The sequence below is a fragment of the Corvus moneduloides genome, unplaced genomic scaffold, assembly GCF_009650955.1.
Source record: "Corvus moneduloides isolate bCorMon1 unplaced genomic scaffold, bCorMon1.pri scaffold_164_arrow_ctg1, whole genome shotgun sequence".
NCBI lineage: Eukaryota > Metazoa > Chordata > Aves > Passeriformes > Corvidae > Corvus > Corvus moneduloides.
Window position 1 is genome coordinate 3,474 of NW_022436907.1, and position 20,466 is coordinate 23,939.

The 20,466-nt window shown below is 52.3% G+C and overlaps 1 protein-coding gene and 1 long non-coding RNA gene across 2 annotated transcripts; one reads left to right on the forward strand and one right to left on the reverse strand.

Moving 5' to 3' along the window:
- Positions 1 to 648: 648 nt before the first annotated feature.
- Positions 649 to 1,272, reverse strand: LOC116438913. The gene is made up of 3 exons (XR_004237978.1): positions 1,156 to 1,272; positions 823 to 1,009; positions 649 to 663 (listed from the first exon to the last, which is right to left on the reverse strand). It is a non-coding gene; the product is annotated as an uncharacterized LOC116438913 (long non-coding RNA).
- A 14,331-nt stretch (positions 1,273 to 15,603) lies between these two features.
- On the forward strand, positions 15,604 to 20,228 carry SAE1 (SUMO1 activating enzyme subunit 1). Its single transcript, XM_032097934.1, has 5 exons — positions 15,604 to 15,858; positions 16,360 to 16,471; positions 17,358 to 17,531; positions 19,737 to 19,879; positions 19,962 to 20,228. The coding sequence occupies exons 1-5, from the start codon at positions 15,758 to 15,760 to the stop codon at positions 20,119 to 20,121; spliced, it is 690 nt and encodes a 229-aa protein (XP_031953825.1). The 5' UTR covers positions 15,604 to 15,757; the 3' UTR covers positions 20,122 to 20,228.
- The last annotated feature ends 238 nt before the right edge of the window (positions 20,229 to 20,466 follow it).

Sequence of the window (20,466 nt, forward strand, 5' to 3'; positions counted from 1 at the left end):
AGTTGCGGTCAGTCCCAGTTACTCCAAATCACTCCCAGTTACTCCCAGTCACTCCCAGTTACTCCCAGTTAGTCCCAGTCAGTCCCAGTAAGTCCCAGATAGTTGTGGTCAGTCCCAGTTACTCCAAATCACTCCCAGTTAGTCCCAGTCAGTCCCAGTTAGTCCCAGTCACTCCCGGTTAGTCCCGGTTAGTCCTAGTTAGTCCCGGTTACTCCCAGTTAGTCCCAGTCAGTCCCAGTCATTCCCAGTTAGTCCCAGTTAGTCCCAGTCAGTCCCGGTTACTCCCAGTTAGTCTCAGTCACTCCCAGTTACTCCCAGTTAGTCCCAGTCACTCCCGGCTAGTCCCAGTTAGTCCCAGTCACTCCCAGTCAGTCCCAATCACTCCCAGTCAGTCCAAGTCACTCCCAATTAGTCCCAGTCAGTCCCAGTTACTCCCAGTCAGTCCCAGTCACTCATGGAATAGAAGGGACAGTGATTATTCCCAGTATTCCCAGTGATTATTCCCAGTATTCCCAGTGACTCGTGGCATAGGGGTGGGCTGTATCCCCAGGGATTATCCCCAGCTGTCATTCCCAGTATTCCCAGTGATTATCCCCAGTACCCCCAGTGATTATCCCCAGTGATTATCCCCACTATTCCCAGTACTCCCAGTACTCCCAGTAACTCACAGGATAGGGGGGCTGCACTCCCGGTACTTGCGGTGCCCCTTCTCGCCGGGGCTCTGTTCCCAGGGATTATTCCCAGGGATTATCCCCAGTATCCCCAGCTGTCATTCCCAGTATCCCCAGTGATTATCCCCACCATTCCCAGTACTCCCAGTACTCCCAGTAACTCACGGCATAGGGGGGGCTGTACTCCCGGTACTTGCGGTGCCCCTTCTCGCCGGGGCTCTGTTCCCAGGGATTATTCCCAGGGATTATCCCCAGTATCCCCAGCTGTCATTCCCAGTATCCCCAGCTGTTATCCCCACCATTCCCAGTACTCCCAGTACTCCCAGTACTCCCAGTAACTCACGGCGTAGGGGGGGCTGTACTCCCGGTACTTGCGGTGCCCCTTCTCGCCGGGGCTCTGTTCCCAGGGATTATTCCCAGTATCCCCAGCTGTTACCCCAGCTGTTATCCCCACTATCCCCACTATCCCCACCATTCCCAGTACTCCCAGTACTCCCAGTACTCCCAGTAACTCACGGCGTAGGGGGGGCTGCACTCCCGGTACTTGCGGTGCCCCTTCTCCCCAGGGCTCTGTTCCCAGGGATTATTCCCAGTATCCCCAGCTGTTACCCCAGCTGTTATCCCCACTATCCCCACCATTCCCACCATTCCCAGTACTCCCAGTACTCCCAGTAACTCACGGCGTAGGGGGGGCTGTACTCCCGGTACTTGCGGTGCCCCTTCTCGCCGGGGCTCTGTTCCCAGGGATTATTCCCAGTATCCCCAGCTGTTACCCCAGCTGTTATCCCCACTATCCCCACTATCCCCAGTACTCCCACCATTCCCAGTACTCCCAGTACTCCCAGTAACTCACGGCGTAGGGGGGGCTGTACTCCCGGTACTTGCGGTGCCCCTTCTCCCCAGGGCTCTGTTCCCAGGGATTATTCCCAGCTGTTATCCCAGCTGTTACCCCAGCTGTTATCCCCACTATCCCCACTATCCCCACTATCCCCACCATTCCCAGTACTCCCAGTACTCCCAGTACTCCCAGTAACTCACGGCGTAGGGGGGGCTGTACTCCCGGTACTTGCGGTGCCCCTTCTCGCCGGGGCTGTACTCGGAGTCGTCGCTGCCGTCCGACAGCTCCTCGCTGGACGAGGCGTGGCGCTGCCGAAAGCCCGGCCCGGCTCACTCCGAGCCCTTCCGGGCCTCTGGAATTCCCAGCCCAACCCCCCTCGCCCTCCTCATCCCTCGGGAATCCCAGATTGCCCTGGAAAATCCCCGATTTCCTTGGGAAAACCCCCAAATTTCCTTGGGAAAACCCCCAAATTTCCTTGGGAAAATCCCCAAATTTCCTTGGGAAAACCCCCAAATTTCCTTGGGAAAACCCCCAAAGTTCCTTGGGAAAACCCCCAAATTTCCTTGGGAAAATCCCCGATTTCCTTGGGAAAACCCCCAAATTTCCTTGGGAAAACCCCCAAATTTCCTTGGGAAAATCCCCAAATTTCCTTGGGAAAATCCCCAATTTCCTTGGGAAAACCCCCAAAGTTCCTTGGGAAAACCCCCAAAGTTCCTTGGGAAAATCCCCAATTTCCGTGGGAAAATCCCAGATTTCCCTGGGAAAATCCCCAATTTCCTTGGGAAAATCCTCCAAGTTCCTTGGGAAAACCCCCAAAGTTCCTTGGGAAAATCCCAAAATTTCCTTGGGAAAATCCCCGATTTCCTTGGGAAAACCCCCAAATTTCCTTGGGAAAATCCCCAAAGTTCCTTGAGAAAACCCCCAAATTTCCTTGGGAAAATCCCCAAAGTTCCTTGGGAAAACCCCCAAATTTCCTTGGGAAAATCCCCAAAGTTCCTTGAGAAAACCCCCAAATTTCCTTGGGAAAATCCCCAAAGTTCCTTGAGAAAACCCCCAAATTTCCTTGGGAAAATCCCCAATTTCCTTGGGAAAACCCCCAAAGTTCCTTGGGAAAATCCCCAAAGTTCCTTGGGAAAATCCCCAATTTCCGTGGGAAAATCCCCGATTTCCCTGGGAAAACCCCCAAATTTCCTTGGGAAAATCCCCAAAGTTCCTTGAGAAAACCCCCAAATTTCCTTGGGAAAATCCCCAAAGTTCCTTGGGAAAACCCCCAAATTTCCTTGGGAAAATCCTCCAAGTTCCTTGGGAAAATCCCCAAAGTTCCTTGGGAAAATCCCAAAATTTCCTTGGGAAAATCCCCGATTTCCTTGGGAAAACCCCCAAATTTCCTTGGGAAAATCCCCAATTTCCTTGGGAAAATCCCCAATTTCCGTGGGAAAATCCCAGATTTCCCTGGGAAAATCCCCAATTTCCTTGGGAAAATCCTCCAAGTTCCTTGGGAAAATCCCCAAAGTTCCTTGGGAAAATCCCAAAATTTCCTTGGGAAAATCCCCGATTTCCTTGGGAAAACCCCCAAATTTCCTTGGGAAAATCCCCAAAGTTCCTTGAGAAAATCCCCAAAGTTCCTTGGGAAAACCCCCAAATTTCCTTGGGAAAATCCCCGATTTCCTTGGGAAAGTCCCCAAAGTTCCTTGGGAAAATCCCCAAAGTTCCTTGGGAAAATCCCAAAATTTCCTTGGGAAAACCCCCAAATTTCCTTGGGAAAATCCCCAAAGTTCCTTGGGAAAATCCCCAATTTCCTTGGGAAAATCCCCAATTTCCGTGGGAAAATCCCCGATTTCCTTGGGAAAACCCCCAAATTTCCTTGGGAAAATCCCCAAAGTTCCTTGAGAAAACCCCCAAAGTTCCTTGGGAAAATCCCCAATTTCCGTGGGAAAATCCCCGATTTCCTTGGGAAAACCCCCAAATTTCCTTGGGAAAATCCCCAAAGTTCCTTGAGAAAATCCCCAAAGTTCCTTGGGAAAACCCCCAAATTTCCTTGGGAAAATCCCCGATTTCCTTGGGAAAGTCCCCAAAGTTCCTTGGGAAAATCCCCAAAGTTCCTTGGGAAAATCCCAAAATTTCCTTGGGAAAACCCCCAAATTTCCTTGGGAAAATCCCCAAAGTTCCTTGGGAAAATCCCCAATTTCCTTGGGAAAATCCCAGATTTCCCTGGGAAAATCCCCAATTTCCTTGGGAAAATCCCAGATTTCCTTGGGAAAATCCTCAAAGTTCCTTGGGAAAATCCCCAAAGTTCCTTGGGAAAATCCCCAATTTCCGTGGGAAAATCCCAGATTTCCCTGGGAAAATCCCCAATTTCCTTGGGAAAATCCTCAAAGTTCCTTGGGAAAATCCCCAATTTCCCTGGGAAAATCCCAGATTTCCCTGGGAAAATCCCCAAAGTTCCTTGGGAAAATCCCCAATTTCCCTGGGAAAATCCCAGATTTCCCTGGGAAAATCCCAAAATTTCCTTGGGAAAATCCCCAATTTCCTTGGGAAAATCCCCAAATTCCATGGGAAAATCCCCAATTTCCGTGGGAAAATCCTCAAATTTCCTTGGGAAAATCCCTAATTTCCCTGGGAAAACCCCACCCCATCCTTCCTCAGGGAGGAAATCTGCCCCTCCCCCCCCGGAATTCCCAAAATCCCAGGAATTTGGAAGGGATTTTGGGCATTAGGATACAGAAAATGGGATTTTTGGAGGATTTAAGGGATTTTTGGAAAGGGAATTGGGGTCTAATCCGCGAAACGTTGGATTTTGAGCGAATCTGAAGAAATTTTAAGGAGATTCCGGGATCGAACCACGGATTTTCCCGGGAATTTGTCGGGAATTCTCAAGGAATTCTGCAGCTTAGCGCACAAAAAAACCGGGATTTGAAGGAATTTTCAGAGGGGCGGAAAACGGGAAAAACAGAGGGGGAAAAAATCCTGGATGGGCCCCGAAATCCCAAAATCCGGCGGGGGGGGGGGGGGGGAGGGGCGGAATTCCCAACCTTGTGCTTGGATTTCCGCTTTTTCTTGGATCTCCTCTTCTCCTTCTCCTTGCGCCGCTTGCGCTTCAGCCTCCGGTGGGATTTCTCCTCCTCGGAGTCGCTGCGGTGCCGCTCCCGCCGGGATTGGGGCTGGCCCTGGGAATGTTCCGGGGCCTCGTCGCCGCCGTCGTCCTCCAGCTCGCCCTCCTCCAGCTCCCCATCCTCCCTGGAAAAAGAGCGGGAATCGTGCGGTTCAGGGAAAACCGGGAATCCAAGCGGCTGCAGGTGCTGGGAGCTGGGGGGATTCCCCCAAATTCCAGCAGGATTCTCTGAAATTCCGGCAGGATTCCCCCAAATTCCAGCAGGATTCTCTGAAATTCCGGCGGGATTCCCTGAAATTCTGGTGGGATTCCCCCAAATTCCTGCGGGATTTCCCCCAAATTCCTGTGGGATTCCCTGAAATTCCTGAGGGATTCCCTGAAATTCCTGAGGGATTCCCCCAAATTCCTGAGGGATTCACTGAAATTCCGGCAGGATTCCCCCAAATTCCAGCAGGATTCTCTGAAATTCCGGCGGGATTCCCTGAAATTCTGGTGGGATTCCCCCAAATTCCTGCGGGATTTCCCCCAAAATTCTTGCAGGATTCCCCCAAATTCCAGCAGGATTCTCTGAAATTCTGGTGGGATTCCACAAAATTCCTGAGGGATTCCCTGAAATTCCTGAAGGATTTCCCCCAAATTCCTGCGGGATTCCCTGAAATTCCTGCGGGATTCCCTGAAATTCCTGAGGGATTCCCCCAAATTCCTGAGGGATTCACTGAAATTCCTGCGGGATTTCCCCCAAAATTCCGGCAGAATTCCCCCGAATTCCAGCAGGATTCTCTGAAATTCCAGCGGGATTCCCTGAAATTCTGGTGGGATTCCCCCAAATTCCTGGGGGATTCCCTGAAATTCCTGAGGGATTCCCCCAAAATTCCGGTGGGACTCCCCAAAATTCCTGCGGGATTCCCAGATTTCTGTGGGATCCCCCAAAATTCCGGTGGGATTCCCTGAAATTCCTGGGGGATTCCCCCAAATTCCTGCGGGATTCCCCCAAATTCCTGAGGGATTCCCAGATTTCCAGGGGATTTCCCCAAATTCCGGCAGGATTCCCTGAAATTCCTGAGGGATTCCCTGAAATTCTGGTGGGATTCCCCCAAAATTCTGGTGGGATTCCCCCAAAATTCCTGCGGGATTCCCCCAAATTCTGGCAGGATTCCCGGATTTCCAGGGGATTCCCAAATTCTTGCAGGATTCCCCCAAATTCCTGAGGGATTCCCCCAAAATTCCTGAGGGATTCCCCCAAATTCCAGCAGGATTCCCTAAAATTCCTGAGAGATTCCACAAATTCTGGTGGGATTCCCTAAAATTCCGGTGGGATTCCCCCAAAATTCCTGAGGGATTCCCCCAAAATTCCTGCAGGATTCCCCCAAATTCCTGTGGGATTCCTGGATTTCCAGGGGATTCCCAAATTCTTGCAGGACTCCCCCAAATTCCTGAGGGATTCCCCCAAAATTCCTGCAGGATTTCCCCAAATTCTGGCGGGATTCCCTAAAATTCCTGAGGGATTCCCCCAAATTCCAGCAGGATTCCCTAAAATTCCTGAGGGATTCCACAAATTCTGGTGGGATTCCCTAAAATTCCGGTGGGATTCCCCCAAAATTCCTGAGGGATTCCCCCAAAATTCCTGCAGGATTCCCCCAAATTCCTGTGGGATTCCTGGATTTCCAGGGGATTCCCAAATTCTTGCAGGACTCCCCCAAATTCCTGAGGGATTCCCCCAAAATTCCTGCAGGATTCCCCAAATTCCGGCGGGATTCCCAGATTTCCGGGGGATCCCCAAATTTCTGTGCGATTCCCAAAATTCTGGGGGATTCCCGAATTCCTGGGGGATTCCCCAAAATTCCTGAGGGATTCCCTAAAATTCCTGAGGGGTTCCCTAAAATTCCTGGGGGATTCCCGAATTCCTGTGGGATTCTCAAATTCCTGCAGGATTCCCCAAAATTCCTGGGGGATTCCCAGATTTCCAAGGGATTCCCAAATTCCTGCGGGATTCCCAGATTTCCAAGGGATTCCCAAAATTCTGGGGGATTCCCGAATTCCTGGGGGATTCCCAGATTTCCAGGGGATCCCCAAATTTCTGCGCGATTCCCAAAATTCTGGGGGATTCCCGAATTCCTGGGGGATTCCCCAAAATTCCTGCGGGATTCCCAGATTTCCAAGGGATTCCCAAAATTCTGGGGGATTCCCAAATTCCTGGGGGATTCCCGGATTTCCAGGGGATTCCCAAATTCCTGGGGGATTCCTGCACAAAGCAAAAAGCCCCGGATTCGGCTCCCCCCGCCCCGGAGCCGCCGGGAAAGCCCCAAATCCGCCCCTTTTTGCCCCAGAACGGGGCAGCGGCCGCCCGGGAAATCGGGATTGACCCCCTGGAATCCCAAACACGACGGGAAAAGGCGGGGAGGGGGTGAAATTCCCCCAAATTCCCGGGATTCCTTCCAGTTATTTCCACCTGAACGCCAAATTCCAGAGGGTTCCGCTCGGGTTTCGGGGATTTGGGAATGCTGGGAGGGGGGAAATCCATAAAAATGGGGTTTTATCCCCAAAATCCACTGGATGGATGAGCTCGGGGTGGGGGGAGGGGAGGGATTTTCAGGATCAGGATGGGAATGGGGGGAATTTGGGAATGCCAGGTTAGGGAGGAGGATTTCGGGATCCTCCAGAGGGGTTTTGGGGGGGGATGGAGCGTCCTGGGCTCTTCCCAGCGGGATTCGAGGCCGGATCCCTCTGGGATTTGGGTGGAATTCCCAGGGATTTGGGCCGAACCCATCGGTTCTCCTCATTTTCCAGCTTTTTCCAGGGAGTTCCCAGCTGATCCCGATTTGGGGATCCCGGCCCCAAATCCCTGAGTATCCCAGAAAACCCCGGGTTTAATTCCAGGGAAAAACCATCAGCCAAGGGAATGAAGGAGCTGCTCCAAACCTCCAACTTTTCCTGGGAATCCGGGAATTTTTTAAAAAAAACCAACCCATTTTGGGGTGTTTTGATGCTTTTTTTGTCCCATAAACCCCCAAGGATTTGGGGCTGGATCCTGCTGCCGGCATTCCCAAAATCCCTGGGTTTTGGAGGAAGGAGAACTTCCCAGAGCCACAATTCCAGAGGTTTTTTGGGAAATGTCAGGATTTTAGGAGTGAATCCCAAAGGTTTTCCCTCAGGGAATTCTCACGTAAATCCACGGAAAAAAACCCCCCAGGAACGCCAGGATTTGGGATTGAGCCGGGATAACCCCCCTTGCTCAGCCCCAAAAACACCAGGAGCACGAAAATCCCGGGAAGAAGGAAAAGGATGCAAAAAAAATCCCTGGGAAAAGAAGAATTCCCAGCGGGGGTGGCCCCAAACGGCTCCGGAATCCCAGCAATCCGCGTTTTTTACGGATGGAAAAGGCTTTGGATCCCGGAAAATCCAGGCCAGGGGCTGCAAATCCCAAGGAAAAGCCCCCCCTCCCAAAAAAAGCAGTTGAATTCCTAAGGTTGGAATTTAGATTAAAAAGTTTTCATGGAATTGGGCAAGAATTCCCTAAAATCCCGGCAGCACAATCCTGAAAATCCTGGCACCCCCAATTCCCGCTTTCCCAGCCCGCAAAAAGGGACAAAATCACCCCAAACTTCCCCGTTTTCCTTCTTTTTCCCTCTTTTTTCTGGTCTTTCCTTCTTTTTTTCCCATTTTCCCTCTTTTTTGGGCCTTTTTCCCATTTTCCCTCTTTTTTTTTGGGCCTTTTGCCCATCTTCCCTCTTTTTTTGGGGGCCTTTTTCCCATTTTCCCTCTTTTCTTTAATCCTTTTTCCCATTTCCCCTCTTTTTTTTGGGCCTTTTCACCATTTCCCCTCTTTTTTTGAATCCTTTTTCCCCATTTTCCCTCCTTTTCTTTGGAGCCTTTTTCCCAATTTCCCTTTTTTGGGGCCTTTCCCCATTTTCCCTCTTTTTTAAAATCGTTTTTCCCATTTTCTCTCTTTTTTTTTGGGCCTTTTTCCCATTTTCCCTCTTCTTTAAAATCCTTTTTCCCATTTTCCCTCTTTTTTTTTGGGGCCTTTTTCCCATTTTCCCTCTTTTTTTTCCAGTTTCCTTCTCCCTCTCTCTTTCTTTCCAGCATTTTCCCTCTTTTCCCCCTCCTTTTCTCTCACAATTCCTTTTTTCCTCCCCTTTTCCCTCTTTTCCCCCCCTTTTCTCTCAGAATTCCCTTTTCCCTCCTCTTTTCCCTCCCCTTTTCTCTCACAATTCCCTTTTTCCTTCTCTTTTCCCTCTTTTTCCTCCCCCTTTTCTCTCAGAATTCCCTTTTTCCTCCCCTTTTCCCTCTTTTCCCCCTCCTTTTCTCTCACAATTCTCTTTTTCCTCATCTTTTCCCTCTTTTTCCTCCCCCTTTTCTCTCACAATTCCCTTTTTCCTCCTCTTTTTCCTCCCCTTTTCTCTCACAATTCCCTTTTTCCTCCTCTTTTCCCTCTTTTTCCCCCCCCTTTTCTCTCACAATTCCCTTTTTCCCCCTTTTCCCTCTTTCCCTCCCCTTTTCTCTCACAATTCCCTTTTCCCCTCATTTTCCCCTCTTTTTCCTCATCCTTCCTTTCCTTCCCCCGTTTTTCCTCCTCCATTCCCTTTCCCTTCCTTTTCCCTCTTTTCCCTTCAACAAAAACCCCGAAACCTTTGGGATTTTTCCAGGATCCAGAGGGGAAATTTGAGGCAGAAAAGCGAAAACCCAACTCACGAACCCGACCATTCCCACCGGAACCAACGCCGGGAATCCCAATCCCAATCCCAAATATTCGGGATAATCCCACCAAATCCCCCAATTTTGACAACAAAACCCCCGTTTTTGGGGATTTTTGCGACAGAACCAAGCCCGGAAGGGGCCGGATCAGCTGAAAACAGGGAAAAAAGCAGCAGGAAAAACGGGATCCCAGCCACTTTGTGTGGAAAAGCCCCTCTGGAATTAATTAACCCCCTAATGAGCCCTCTCTAATTAACGTCCCGCGGGTGAAACTCCTGGATTTAACTTTTCCCGGGGGTTTTTTTTGGGATAGAAACGGGAAAAGGGACCAAACCCAACTCGTGCTTCGACAGAGAGAGAACCCGGGGGGAGGGGGGGAAGTGTGTGGGGAGGGGGCAAAAATCCCCTGGAATTCCCATTCCTTGCTGGGAAAAGGGCGGAATTCCGGGCTGGAGGGCACGGGGAGGTGTGAGGACACTGAGGTGCTTTTTACCACCTTTTGTCTTCTTTTTTTTTTTTTTTTTCCACGACTTTCACACTTTTTTTTAGGTCTTTTTGGGGTTTTTTTGGGTTTTTTTTTCATTTTTTTTTCCCCAGTGATTTCCACCAAACTTTTGGACTTTTTTTTTTTTTTGGGGGGGTTTTTTTTGTTGTCGTTTTCTGTGGAAAATCCCGTTCCCGGGTGGAATTCCGGGGCTGTTTCACCTGGAAATGTCCCTTTTTTGGGTTTTTTTTTCTCTCTTTTTCTGGGAATTGTGTGCTTTTGTGACTTATTTTGGGGGGTTTCTGCTTGCTTGGGACACACAGGGGTGGCTTACACCGACTTTACACCGACTTTACACCGACTTTACACAGAGCTCGGGAATCACGAGGGGCCAGGGGGCTGGGGAGGGGAAAAGGCACCCCAAAAATCTCCAAATTCCACATTTTCCACTCATTTCCCACCCCGAGCCCACACGGAGAGGAACCGCCTGCCCCGGGCCCCGAAATTCCCTGGATTTGCCTTTTTCTTTTTAACAGGGATGAGCCCCAAAATTCCCTCGATTTCCCTTTTTTTTAAGGACTATTCCCAAACCTCCCTTAATTTGCTTTTTTTTCCCCTAAAAATACCCCCAAACTCCCAGGATTTACCTTTTTTCCCCTAAAAATACCCAAAAACTCCCAGGATTTACCTTTTTTCCCCTAAAAACATCCCCAAAAATTCCCTTTACTTTTTTTTGCCTAAAAATACCCCAAAGTCCCAGGATTTACCTTTTCTTCCCTAAATATCCCCCAAAACTCCCTTAATTTACTTTTTTTCCCCAAAAGTATCCCCAAAAACTCCCAGGATTTACATTTTTCCCCCTAAAAAATACCCAAACTCCCGGGATTTACCTTTTTTCCCCTAAAAATATCCCCAAACTCCCTTAATTTGCCTTTTTTTCCCTAAAAATACCCCCAAAACTCCTAGGATTTACCTTTTTTCCCCCCAAAAATACCCCCAAACTCCCAGAATTTACCTTTTTCCCCTAAAAACACCGAAAACTCCCAGGATTTACCTTTTCTTCCCTAAAAATATCCCCAAAATTTCCCTTAATTTGCCTTTTTTCCCCCAAAATATCCCAAAATTCCCTCAATTTACCTTTTTTCCCCCAAAATATCCCAAAATTCCCTCGATTTACCTTTTTTCCCCTAAAAATATCCCCAAAAACTCCCTTAATTTGCCCTTTTTCCCTAAAAATACCCCCAACTCCCAGGATTTACCTTTTTTCCCTAAAAAATACCCAAAGTCCCAGGATTTACCTTTTCTTCCCTAAATATCCCCCAAAACTCCCTTAATTTACTTTTTTTCCCCAAAAGTATCCCCAAAAACTCCCAGGATTTACATTTTTCCCCCTAAAAAATACCCAAACTCCCGGGATTTACCTTTTTTCCCCTAAAAATATCCCCAAACTCCCTTAATTTGCCTTTTTTTCCCTAAAAATACCCCCAAAACTCCTAGGATTTACCTTTTTTCCCCCCAAAAATACCCCCAAACTCCCAGAATTTACCTTTTTCCCCTAAAAACACCGAAAACTCCCAGGATTTACCTTTTCTTCCCTAAAAATATCCCCAAAATTTCCCTTAATTTGCCTTTTTTTCCCCCAAAATATCCCAAAATTCCCTCAATTTACCTTTTTTCCCCCAAAATATCCCAAAATTCCCTCGATTTACCTTTTTTCCCCTAAAAATATCCCCAAAAACTCCCTTAATTTGCCCTTTTTCCCTAAAAATACCCCCAACTCCCAGGATTTACCTTTTTTTCCCTAAAAAATACCCAAAGTCCCAGGATTTACCTTTTCTTCCCTAAATATCCCCCAAAAACTCCCTTAATTTACATTTTCTCCCCAAAAACTCCCGGGATTTACCTTTTTTTCCCTAAAAAATACCCAAACTCCCAGGATTTACCTTTTTTTCCCTAAAAATACCCAAAACTCCCAGGATTTACCTTTTTTCCCCTAAAAATATCCCCAAAAACTCCCCTTAATTTACCTTTTTTCCCCTAAAAATATCCAAAAACTCCCAGGATTTACCTTTTTTCCCCTAAAAATATCCAAAACCTCCCAGGATTTACCTTTTTTCCCCTAAAAATATCCAAAACCTCCCAGGATTTACCTTTTTTCCCCTAAAAATATCCAAAAACTCCCAGGATTTACCTTTTTTCCCCTAAAAACATCCCCAAAAATTCCCTTTACTTTTTTTTGCCTAAAAATACCCCAAAGTCCCAGGATTTACCTTTTTTTCCCTAAAAATACCCAAAACTCCCAAGATTTACCTTTTTTCCCCTAAAAATATCCCCAAAAACTCCCTTAATTTGCCTGTTTTTCCCTAAAAAACACCCCCAACTCCCAGGATTTACCTCTTTTCCCCTAAAAATACCCCAAAGTCCTTTAATTTACCTTTTCTTCCCTAAAAATATCCCCAAAAACTCCCCTTCATTTACCTTTTTTCCCTAAAAATATCCCCAAACTCCCAGGATTTACCTTTTTCCCTAATAACTTCCCCAAACTCCCAGGATTTACCTTTTTTTCCCTCCTAAAAATACCCAAAAAATTCCCTTAATTAACTTTTTTCCCCTAAAAATACCCCAAAACTCCCTGGAGTTACCTTTTTTTCCTAGGAATACACCCCAAACCTCCCTGATTTTACCTTTTTTCCTGGAATTTTTTCACATTATTTGGATTGAACTACAAAAAAAAAAGTGGGAATACAGGAAATGGCTCTGAGTTATGGCGGGGAGGGGGCAGAAAAAGAGGGGGAAAAGGGCATTTTGGGGGCAGATTTGGAGATTTTTGGAACATTTTAAGCACTGCAGGTGAACCTGTCCCTATGGGGAAGGGGAGCAACACCCCAAAATCCCACCCAGGGACCCCCAAACTTCCTGATCCCAACTTTTGGGCTGGATTTTAAGGAGGACACAAATGGGATTTTAAGGAGGGAATAAAGAACTTATTAAGAATCCCCCCCACACACAAAAAAGGGGCTAAACCCCCACCCCAAAAGGGACTAAAAACCCCCAGCACCTAAATCTGCCCAGAAGAGGAGTTAAACCCTCAAAAGAGGGGCTAAACCCCCCAAAAAAGAGCTAAACCTGCCCCAAAAGAACTAGAGCACCCCCTCCCCCAAGAAATTAAAGGCCCCAAAGAGGAGCCTAAACCTAAACTTCCCCCAAAAAGGATTTAAATCCCCCAAAAGGGGGGGCTAAACCCTCCCCCAAACCTCGAGACCCCCCCCAAAAGAGGAGTTTTAGCCTAAAACCCCCAAAAGAGGGGCTGAACCCCCCCTGCCCAGCACCTCAAGAGCCCCCCAAAAAGGACCTAAATCCCCCCCAGGGATCATCCTTGAGCCCCTCACTCCTGTCCCAACCCTCAAATCGCCCCCCAAAAACTCCCCCAAACCCCCTCACACCCCCCGGGGCCTGCACTGCCCTCATCCCCTCTTCCTCCTCCTCCTCCTCAGGACCCCAGACCCCCAAATCCTCCTCTGGCCCTTCCTTCTCCTCCTCCTGAGCACCTCTGAATCCCCTCCCAAAATCTCTCTCTCTGGTCTCTCCTCTTCCTCAGGACCCCCTGAGCCCCCTCCCCACAAGGGCCGCCCCTCTTCTTCCTCCTCCTCTTCCTCCCACCTTCCCCCCCCCCCCTCCAATTCCCTTCTGGTCCTTCCTCCTCCTCCTCCTCCTCCTCCTCCGAGCCCCCCGAGCCCGCTCCCCACACGCCCCTCCCCCTCCTCTTCTTCCTCGTCCTCCTCAGACCTCCGCGAGTCCCCCCAAAAATCCCCCTCTGGCCCTTCCTCCTCAGGGCTCCCCGAGCCCCCTCCCCACACCGGGACCCCCCCCACCCCTCCCCCGCTTCTTCCTCCTTCTCCTCACAACCTCCCGGGCCTCCCCAGAATCCCCCTCTGGCCCTTCCTCCTCCTCCTCCTCCTCAAATCCCCCTCAGGCCCTTCCTCCTCCTCCTCCTCCTCAGGACCCCCCCCCCCCCCCCCAAATCCCCCTCTGGCCCTTCCTCACCTCCCCCCCCCCCGATCCCCCTCAGGCCCTTCCTCACCCTCCTCCTCAGAGCCTCCCGGGCCTCCCCCAGCTCCCCCTCTGGCCCTTCCTCACCCTCCTCCTCCTCCTCCTCAGAGCCCCCCGAGCCCCCTCCCCACAGGCCGCCCCCCCCTCAGCCCCTGGGCCCTGCCTGCCCCCCCCCTCCCCTCACCCTTCCCTCCCGCCGCCCCCTCCCCAAACCTGGTCCGGCGCGCCGGACCGACCCCCAGCCACACAGAGAAGGCGCTCGGGAGAGGCGGTTACTGGACCTTTCGTCCGGGCCGTGATGGTGGCCTTGGAGCGGCGGCGGCGGCCGGGGGAGGCTGCAGCTGCCGTGGCAGGACGGAGAAGGGGGGGTGCAGTGCGGGCTGGGGGGGGAGGCGGCGGCGGCGGGGGGGACACTCGGGCTCTCCACGGCCATGGGCAACGGGCAAGGGGTGGAGAACGTGGGGCACAGTCACTGAACGGCGCGGGGGGCTCGGCCCGGCGGCTCCTCCGCCCGCGCCCCGCGCTCCGCGGGCGGACACACAAAATGGCGCCCGCCCTGAGGCAGCGCCCCGGCGGCCGCCGGAAACACCCGAGCGCAGCCGGAAACACCCGAGCGCAGCCTCTTCGGAGGGTGCCGAATGGTGGCGGGGACGTACGAAGAGCTCGTCGGGCTTTTCCGGTTGATTCCGAGCGTTTCCGAGCGCCTCCAAAGCTCTCCGGATTCTCTCCGAATTCCCTCCGAATGCTGCCGAAGCTCTCCGAATGCTTCCGAAAGCCTCCCCATGTGGAAATTTGCATAAGAGCAATTTTAGAACAAAATTTTACGGGGAGAAAATTTTATTAGGAGATTTTGGACCCTTTTCCCCTCACGGATTGCTCTTTCCCAACCCAAAACCTCTGCCAAAACCACGGTGATGATTGGACTCGATGTTCGCCAAAAATCCTCTTCCCACCTGGAGTTCAGCTCAGGTCAGGGAATTTCCACGGGTCACGGGATGTTTCTCCACATCCGAATGTCGCTCAGCAAAAAAAAAAAAAAAAACGAACAACAACCCAAACCCCCAAAATGTCGCGAATTTCCTGAGTTGAAAGGAAAATGTGCGGAAGGTGGGAGGAGCGGGAAGGGAGTTAGGGATCTTCCTGTGACTTGGAAAAAACAGCCTAGATTTTATAAAACCAGGAGAGAAAAAAAACCACCCCAAACCCTATTTTTCTGATTATTGACGGGATTTTTGCATCGGTTTGGCCACTTGGTTTCTTTGGGATGGGGAAATCATGGGATTTCCGCGAACTTCTCCAAAGCTCTCGGAATGTCGCCGAAGTTGTCCAGCGGCTTCCGAAGACTTCCGAACGCCTCCGAAGGTGCGCTCGGAACGTTTCCGAAGGTCTCCCGACGAGGTTGACGGAGATTGACGAAGTCGATGGCGGATGGCGGGAACGCCCTCAAAGAGCGGAGGACGAGTCCATCTCAGCCCGGAGGGGGGGGGGGAAAACAACACGGGCTGTGCCACACTGCGCACGGGGAGGCCCCCAAAACCCGTGACCTCGGCCTCACGCCGTCACACCGCCGTGAAACGGCGGAAGGAGAAACCTCTGGGCGTTGTTTTCCCCTGAGGGGCCGCGAGCACCGGGAGTGGATTCGGTGCGTCCCCCCCAGCCCGGAGGGATCTGGAGCGGCGGCGGGCGCTGCGCGGGGGCTTGCGCGGGCCGCCAGGGGGCGCTGTGAGGCGTCTGAGGGACCGTGAGGGGTCTGGGGGGGGGTCGTGAGGGGCTTTGAGGGGTCGTGAGGGGCTTTGATGGACCGTGAGGACCTCTGAGGTGTCGAGAGGGGCCTTGAGAGGTTTGAAAGGTCTGAGGGGCTTTGAGGGGTCGTGAAGGACCCTGAGGGGGTCTCAGGGACCGCCGCGATGGTGGAGAAGGACGAGTCCGGCCCTGGCGGCATCAGCGAGGAGGAGGCGGCCCAGTACGACCGGCAGATCCGGCTCTGGGGGCTCGAGGCCCAGAAACGGTCGGTGCGGCTGGGGGGTTCTGTGGGGAACCTATATGGGCTTCGGGGGTTCCTATAGGGGTCTGGAGGGGTTCTGCAGGGGCATGGGGGTTCCATATAGGAGCCGGGAGGGATCCCCGCAGGGGTCTGGAGGGGCACTATAGGGGTAGGGTGGGCTGTGTAGGGGTTTAGGGGCCCCCTGTAGGAGCTGCGAAGGCACCCTATAGGAACCAGGGGGGCTTATAGGAGCTGGGGGGTCCCTGTATGGGCTTTGAGGGGCCCTATAGGAGGTGGAGGAGCTCTATAGAAGCTTTAAAGAGGTTCTATAGGGGCTCTGGAGGGTCCTTATTTAGCCTTACGGAGGGTGAGGTCCGCATATAGGGGCTAAGGATGTCTCTATAGGGGTCTGGGGGGTTCTATATTCTCATTCCTTAGGATTTATCCCCTCGCGGGGCCGCTCCAGCCCCTTTGGGGTTCTCATTCCCCGTTCCCGAGCCCGTTTCCCACGATTCTCCCCCACAGGTTACGGGCGTCGCGGGTGCTGCTGGTGGGGCTGCGGGGGCTGGGGGCCGAGGTGGCCAAAAACCTCATCCTGGCCGGGGTCAGAGGCCTCACCCTGCTGGACCACCAACAGGTGAGGGGGGGCACACACCTGGGCACACACCTGGGCACAGCCTCATCCTGGCTGGGGTCAGGGTCTCACCCTGCTGGACCCTCACAGGTGAGGGGGGGGAGGTTTGGATGGTCCCATTTTGGGATTTAATCCCCAATCCCGAGTTTTGCCTCCCTAAAAGGCTCCTAAAACCCCGAGGTTTCACCCCAAAAAAGCTTCTTAAAATAATGAGGTTTTGCCTCCCTAAAAGGCTCCTTAAACCCCGAGTTTTCACCCCAAAAAAGCTTCTTAAAATAGTGAGGTTTTGCCTCCCTAAAAGGCTCCTAAAACCCCGAGGTTTCACCCCAAAAAAGCTTCTTAAAATAATGAGGTTTTGCCCCCTTAAAAGGCTCCTAAAACCCCGAGGTTTCACCCCAAAAAGCTTCTTAAAATAGTGAGGTTTTGCCTCCCTAAAAGGCTCCTTAAACCCCGAGGTTTCACCCCAAAAAAGCTTCTTGAAATAGTGAGGTTTTGCCTCCCTAAAAGGCTCCTAAAACCCTGAGGTTTCACCCCAAAAAAGCTTCTTAAAATAGTAAGGTTTTGTCTCCCTAAAAGGCTTCTTAAACCCCAAGGTTTCACCTCAGAAAAGCTTCTTAAAATAGTGAGGTTTTGCCTCCCTAAAACGCTCCTAAAACCCCAAGGTTTCACCCCAAAAAAGCCTAAAATAGTAAAGTTTTGCCTCCCTAAAAGGCTCCTAAAACCCCAAGGTTTCACCCCAAAAAACCTCCATAAAACAGTAAAGTTTTGCCTCCGCTCAGGAATAGCCCCCAAAATTGGGGAATTTTATTCCTTTCACCCCACCCAGCCCTAGGGGGGGGGGGGTTCCCTCATTCCCAGCCCCTGGAATCCTGATCCCGCCGTCCCCCAGGTGTCCCCGGAGGACACCCGAGCCCAGTTCCTGATCCCGCTGGGGTCGCTGGGCCAGAACCGCGCCGAGGCCTCGCTGGAGCGGGCGCAGAGCCTCAACCCCATGGTGGACGTCAAGGCCGACCCCGAGAGCGTCGAGAGCAAATCCCAGGAGTTCTTCACCCAGTTCGACGCGGTAGCCACGGACATTCCCGGAATCACGGGGTGGGGCGGGGTTGTCCCGGGTTTGGGCGGGATTGTCCCGGTTTGGATGGGATTGTGCCATTTTGGGGCAGGATTGTCCCGGTTTGGGACGGGATTGTCCCAGTTTTGGATGGGATTGTCCCGGTTTGGGGCGGGATTGTCCCGGTTTGGGGCGGGATTGTCCCGGTTTTGGATGGGATTGTCCCGGTTTGGGACGGGATTGTCCCAGTTTTGGATGGGATTGTCCCGGTTTGGGGCGGGATTGTCCCGGTTTGGATGGGATTGTCCCGGTTTGGGGCGGGATTGTCCCGGTGTGGGGCGGGATTGTCCCGGTTTGGGGCGGGATTGTCCCGGTTTTGGATGGGATTGTCCCGGTTTGGGGCGGGATTGTCCCGGTTTGGGGCGGGATTGTCCCGGTTTTGGATGGGATTGTCCCGGTTTGGGGCGGGATTGTCCCGGTTTGGATGGGATTGTCCCGGTTTTGGATGGGATTGTCCCGGTTTTGGATGGGATTGTCCCGGTTTTAGGCGGGATTGTCCCGGTTTGGATGGGATTGTCCCGGTTTGGGGCGGGATTGTCCCGGTTTGGATGGGATTGTGCCATTTTGGGGCAGGATTGTCCCGGTTTGGGACGGGATTGTCCCAGTTTTGGATGGGATTGTCCCGGTTTGGGGCGGGATTGTCCCGGTTTGTGGCGGGATTGTCCCGGTTTTGGATGGGATTGTCCCGGTTTGGGACGGGATTGTCCCAGTTTTGGATGGGATTGTCCCGGTTTGGGGCGGGATTGTCCCGGTTTGGATGGGATTGTCCCGGTTTGGGGCGGGATTGTCCCGGTGTGGGGCGGGATTGTCCCGGTTTGGGGCGGGATTGTCCCGGTTTTGGATGGGATTGTCCCGGTTTGGGGCGGGATTGTCCCGGTTTGGGGCGGGATTGTCCCGGTTTTGGATGGGATTGTCCCGGTTTGGGGCGGGATTGTCCCGGTTTGGATGGGATTGTCCCGGTTTTGGATGGGATTGTCCCGGTTTTGGATGGGATTGTCCCGGTTTGGGGCGGGATTGTCCCGGTTTGGATGGGATTGTCCCGGTTTGGGGCGGGATTGTCCCGGTTTTGGATGGGATTGTCCCGGTTTGGATGGGATTGTCCCGGTTTGGATGGGATTGTCCCGGTTTGGGGCGGGATTGTCCCGGTTTGGGGCGGGATTGTCCCGGTTTTGGATGGGATTGTCCCGGTTTTGGATGGGATTGTCCCGGTTTGGATGGGATTGTCCCGGTTTGGGGCGGGATTGTCCCGGTTTGGATGGGATTGTCCCGGTTTGGGGCGGGATTGTCCCGGTTTTGGATGGGATTGTCCCGGTTTGGGGCGGGATTGTCCCGGTTTGTGGCGGGATTGTCCCGGTTTGGATGGGATTGTCCCGGTTTGGGGCGGGATTGTCCCGGTTTGTGGCGGGATTGTCCCGGTTTTGGATGGGATTGTCCCGGTTTGGGGCGGGATTGTCCCGGTTTTGGATGGGATTGTCCCAGTTTGGGGAGGAATCGCCCCATTTTGGGGAGGAATCGCCCCATTTTGGGGTAGAATCGCCCCATTTTGGGGAGGAATCGCCCCATTTTGGGGTAGAATCGCCCCATTTTGGGGAGGAATCGCCCCATTTTGGGGTAGAATCGCCCGATTTTGGGGAGGAATCGCCCCTTTTTGGGGTAGAATCACCCCATTTTGGGTAGAATCGCCCCATTTTGGGGAAGAATTGCCCCATTTTGGGGAGGAATCGCCCCATTTTGGGGAGGAATCACCCCATTTTGGGTAGAATCGCCCCATTTTGGGGAAGAATTGCCCCATTTTGGGGAGGAATCGCCCCATTTTGGGGAGGAATCACCCCATTTTGGGTAGAATCACCCCATTTTGGGGAAGAATCACCCCATTTTGGGGAAGAATCGCCCCATTTTGGGGAGGAATCGCCCCATTTTGGGGAGGAATCGCCCCATTTTGGGGCAGAATCGCCCCATTTTGGGGAGGAATCGCCCCATTTTGGGGAAGAATCGCCCCATTTTGGGGAAGAATCGCCCCATTTTGGGGTAGAATTCCCTGCTAGGACAGGAAGGAAGAACAACCGACCCCATCCCGCTCTTCCCGCTCCCCCAGGAAGCTTTTCCCCCATAAAACCCCCCAGGATCCAGGGAGAACATCCCGAATTTCCCCTCCAGGTGTGCCTCACCTGCTGCTCCCGGGAATCCATGGTGAGGATCAACCAGATCTGCCACAAGAACGGGATCAAGTTCTTCACCGGCGACGTTTTTGGCTACCACGGCTACATGTTCGCTGACCTGGGCGACCACGAGTTCGTGGAGTGAGTCTGGGGGCGGAAATGCCCCGAAATCCCGGGATTTTGGGGCGTTCCTGGCCGCATTCCCGGCTTTCGCTGCCCTCAGGGAGAAGCCCAAGGTGGCCAAGGTGAGCGCGGGTGTGGAGGATGGACCCGAGGCCAAACGGGCCCGGCTGGACCCGGCCGAGACCACCATGGTCAAGAAGGTCAGTGGGGGCAGGGCCGGGGGGATTTGGGGGGGATACGACCCCAAAAACCCGGGATAGAGCCCAAAAACCCGGGATAGAGCCCAAAATCCTGGGATAGACCTCCCAAAAACCCGGGATGGAGCCCAAAAACCCGGGATAGAGCCTAAAAACCGGGGATAGAGCCCGAAAACCGGGGATAGACCCCAAAATCCTGGGATAGAGCCCCCAAAAACCCGGGATGGAGTCCAAAAACCCGGGATAGAGCCCAAAAACCCGGGATAGAGCCTAAAAACCGGGGATAGAGCCCGAAAACCGGGGATAGACCCCAAAATCCTGGGATAGAGCCCAAAAACGCGGGATAGAGCCCAAAAACCCAGGATAGACCTCCCAAAAACCCGGGATAGACCTCCCAAAAACCCAGGA

Excerpts from the sequence above, each read along its gene's own strand:
- SAE1 (XM_032097934.1), top strand. The coding sequence starts at position 15,758 with ATGGTGGAGAAGGACGAGTCCGGCCCTGGCGGCATCAGCGAGGAGGAG. Across the intron at positions 15,859-16,359 it reads GGGCTCGAGGCCCAGAAACG|GTTACGGGCGTCGCGGGTGC; the intron begins GTCGGTGCGGCT and ends TCTCCCCCACAG. Across the intron at positions 16,472-17,357 it reads CCCTGCTGGACCACCAACAG|GTGTCCCCGGAGGACACCCG; the intron begins GTGAGGGGGGGC and ends GCCGTCCCCCAG.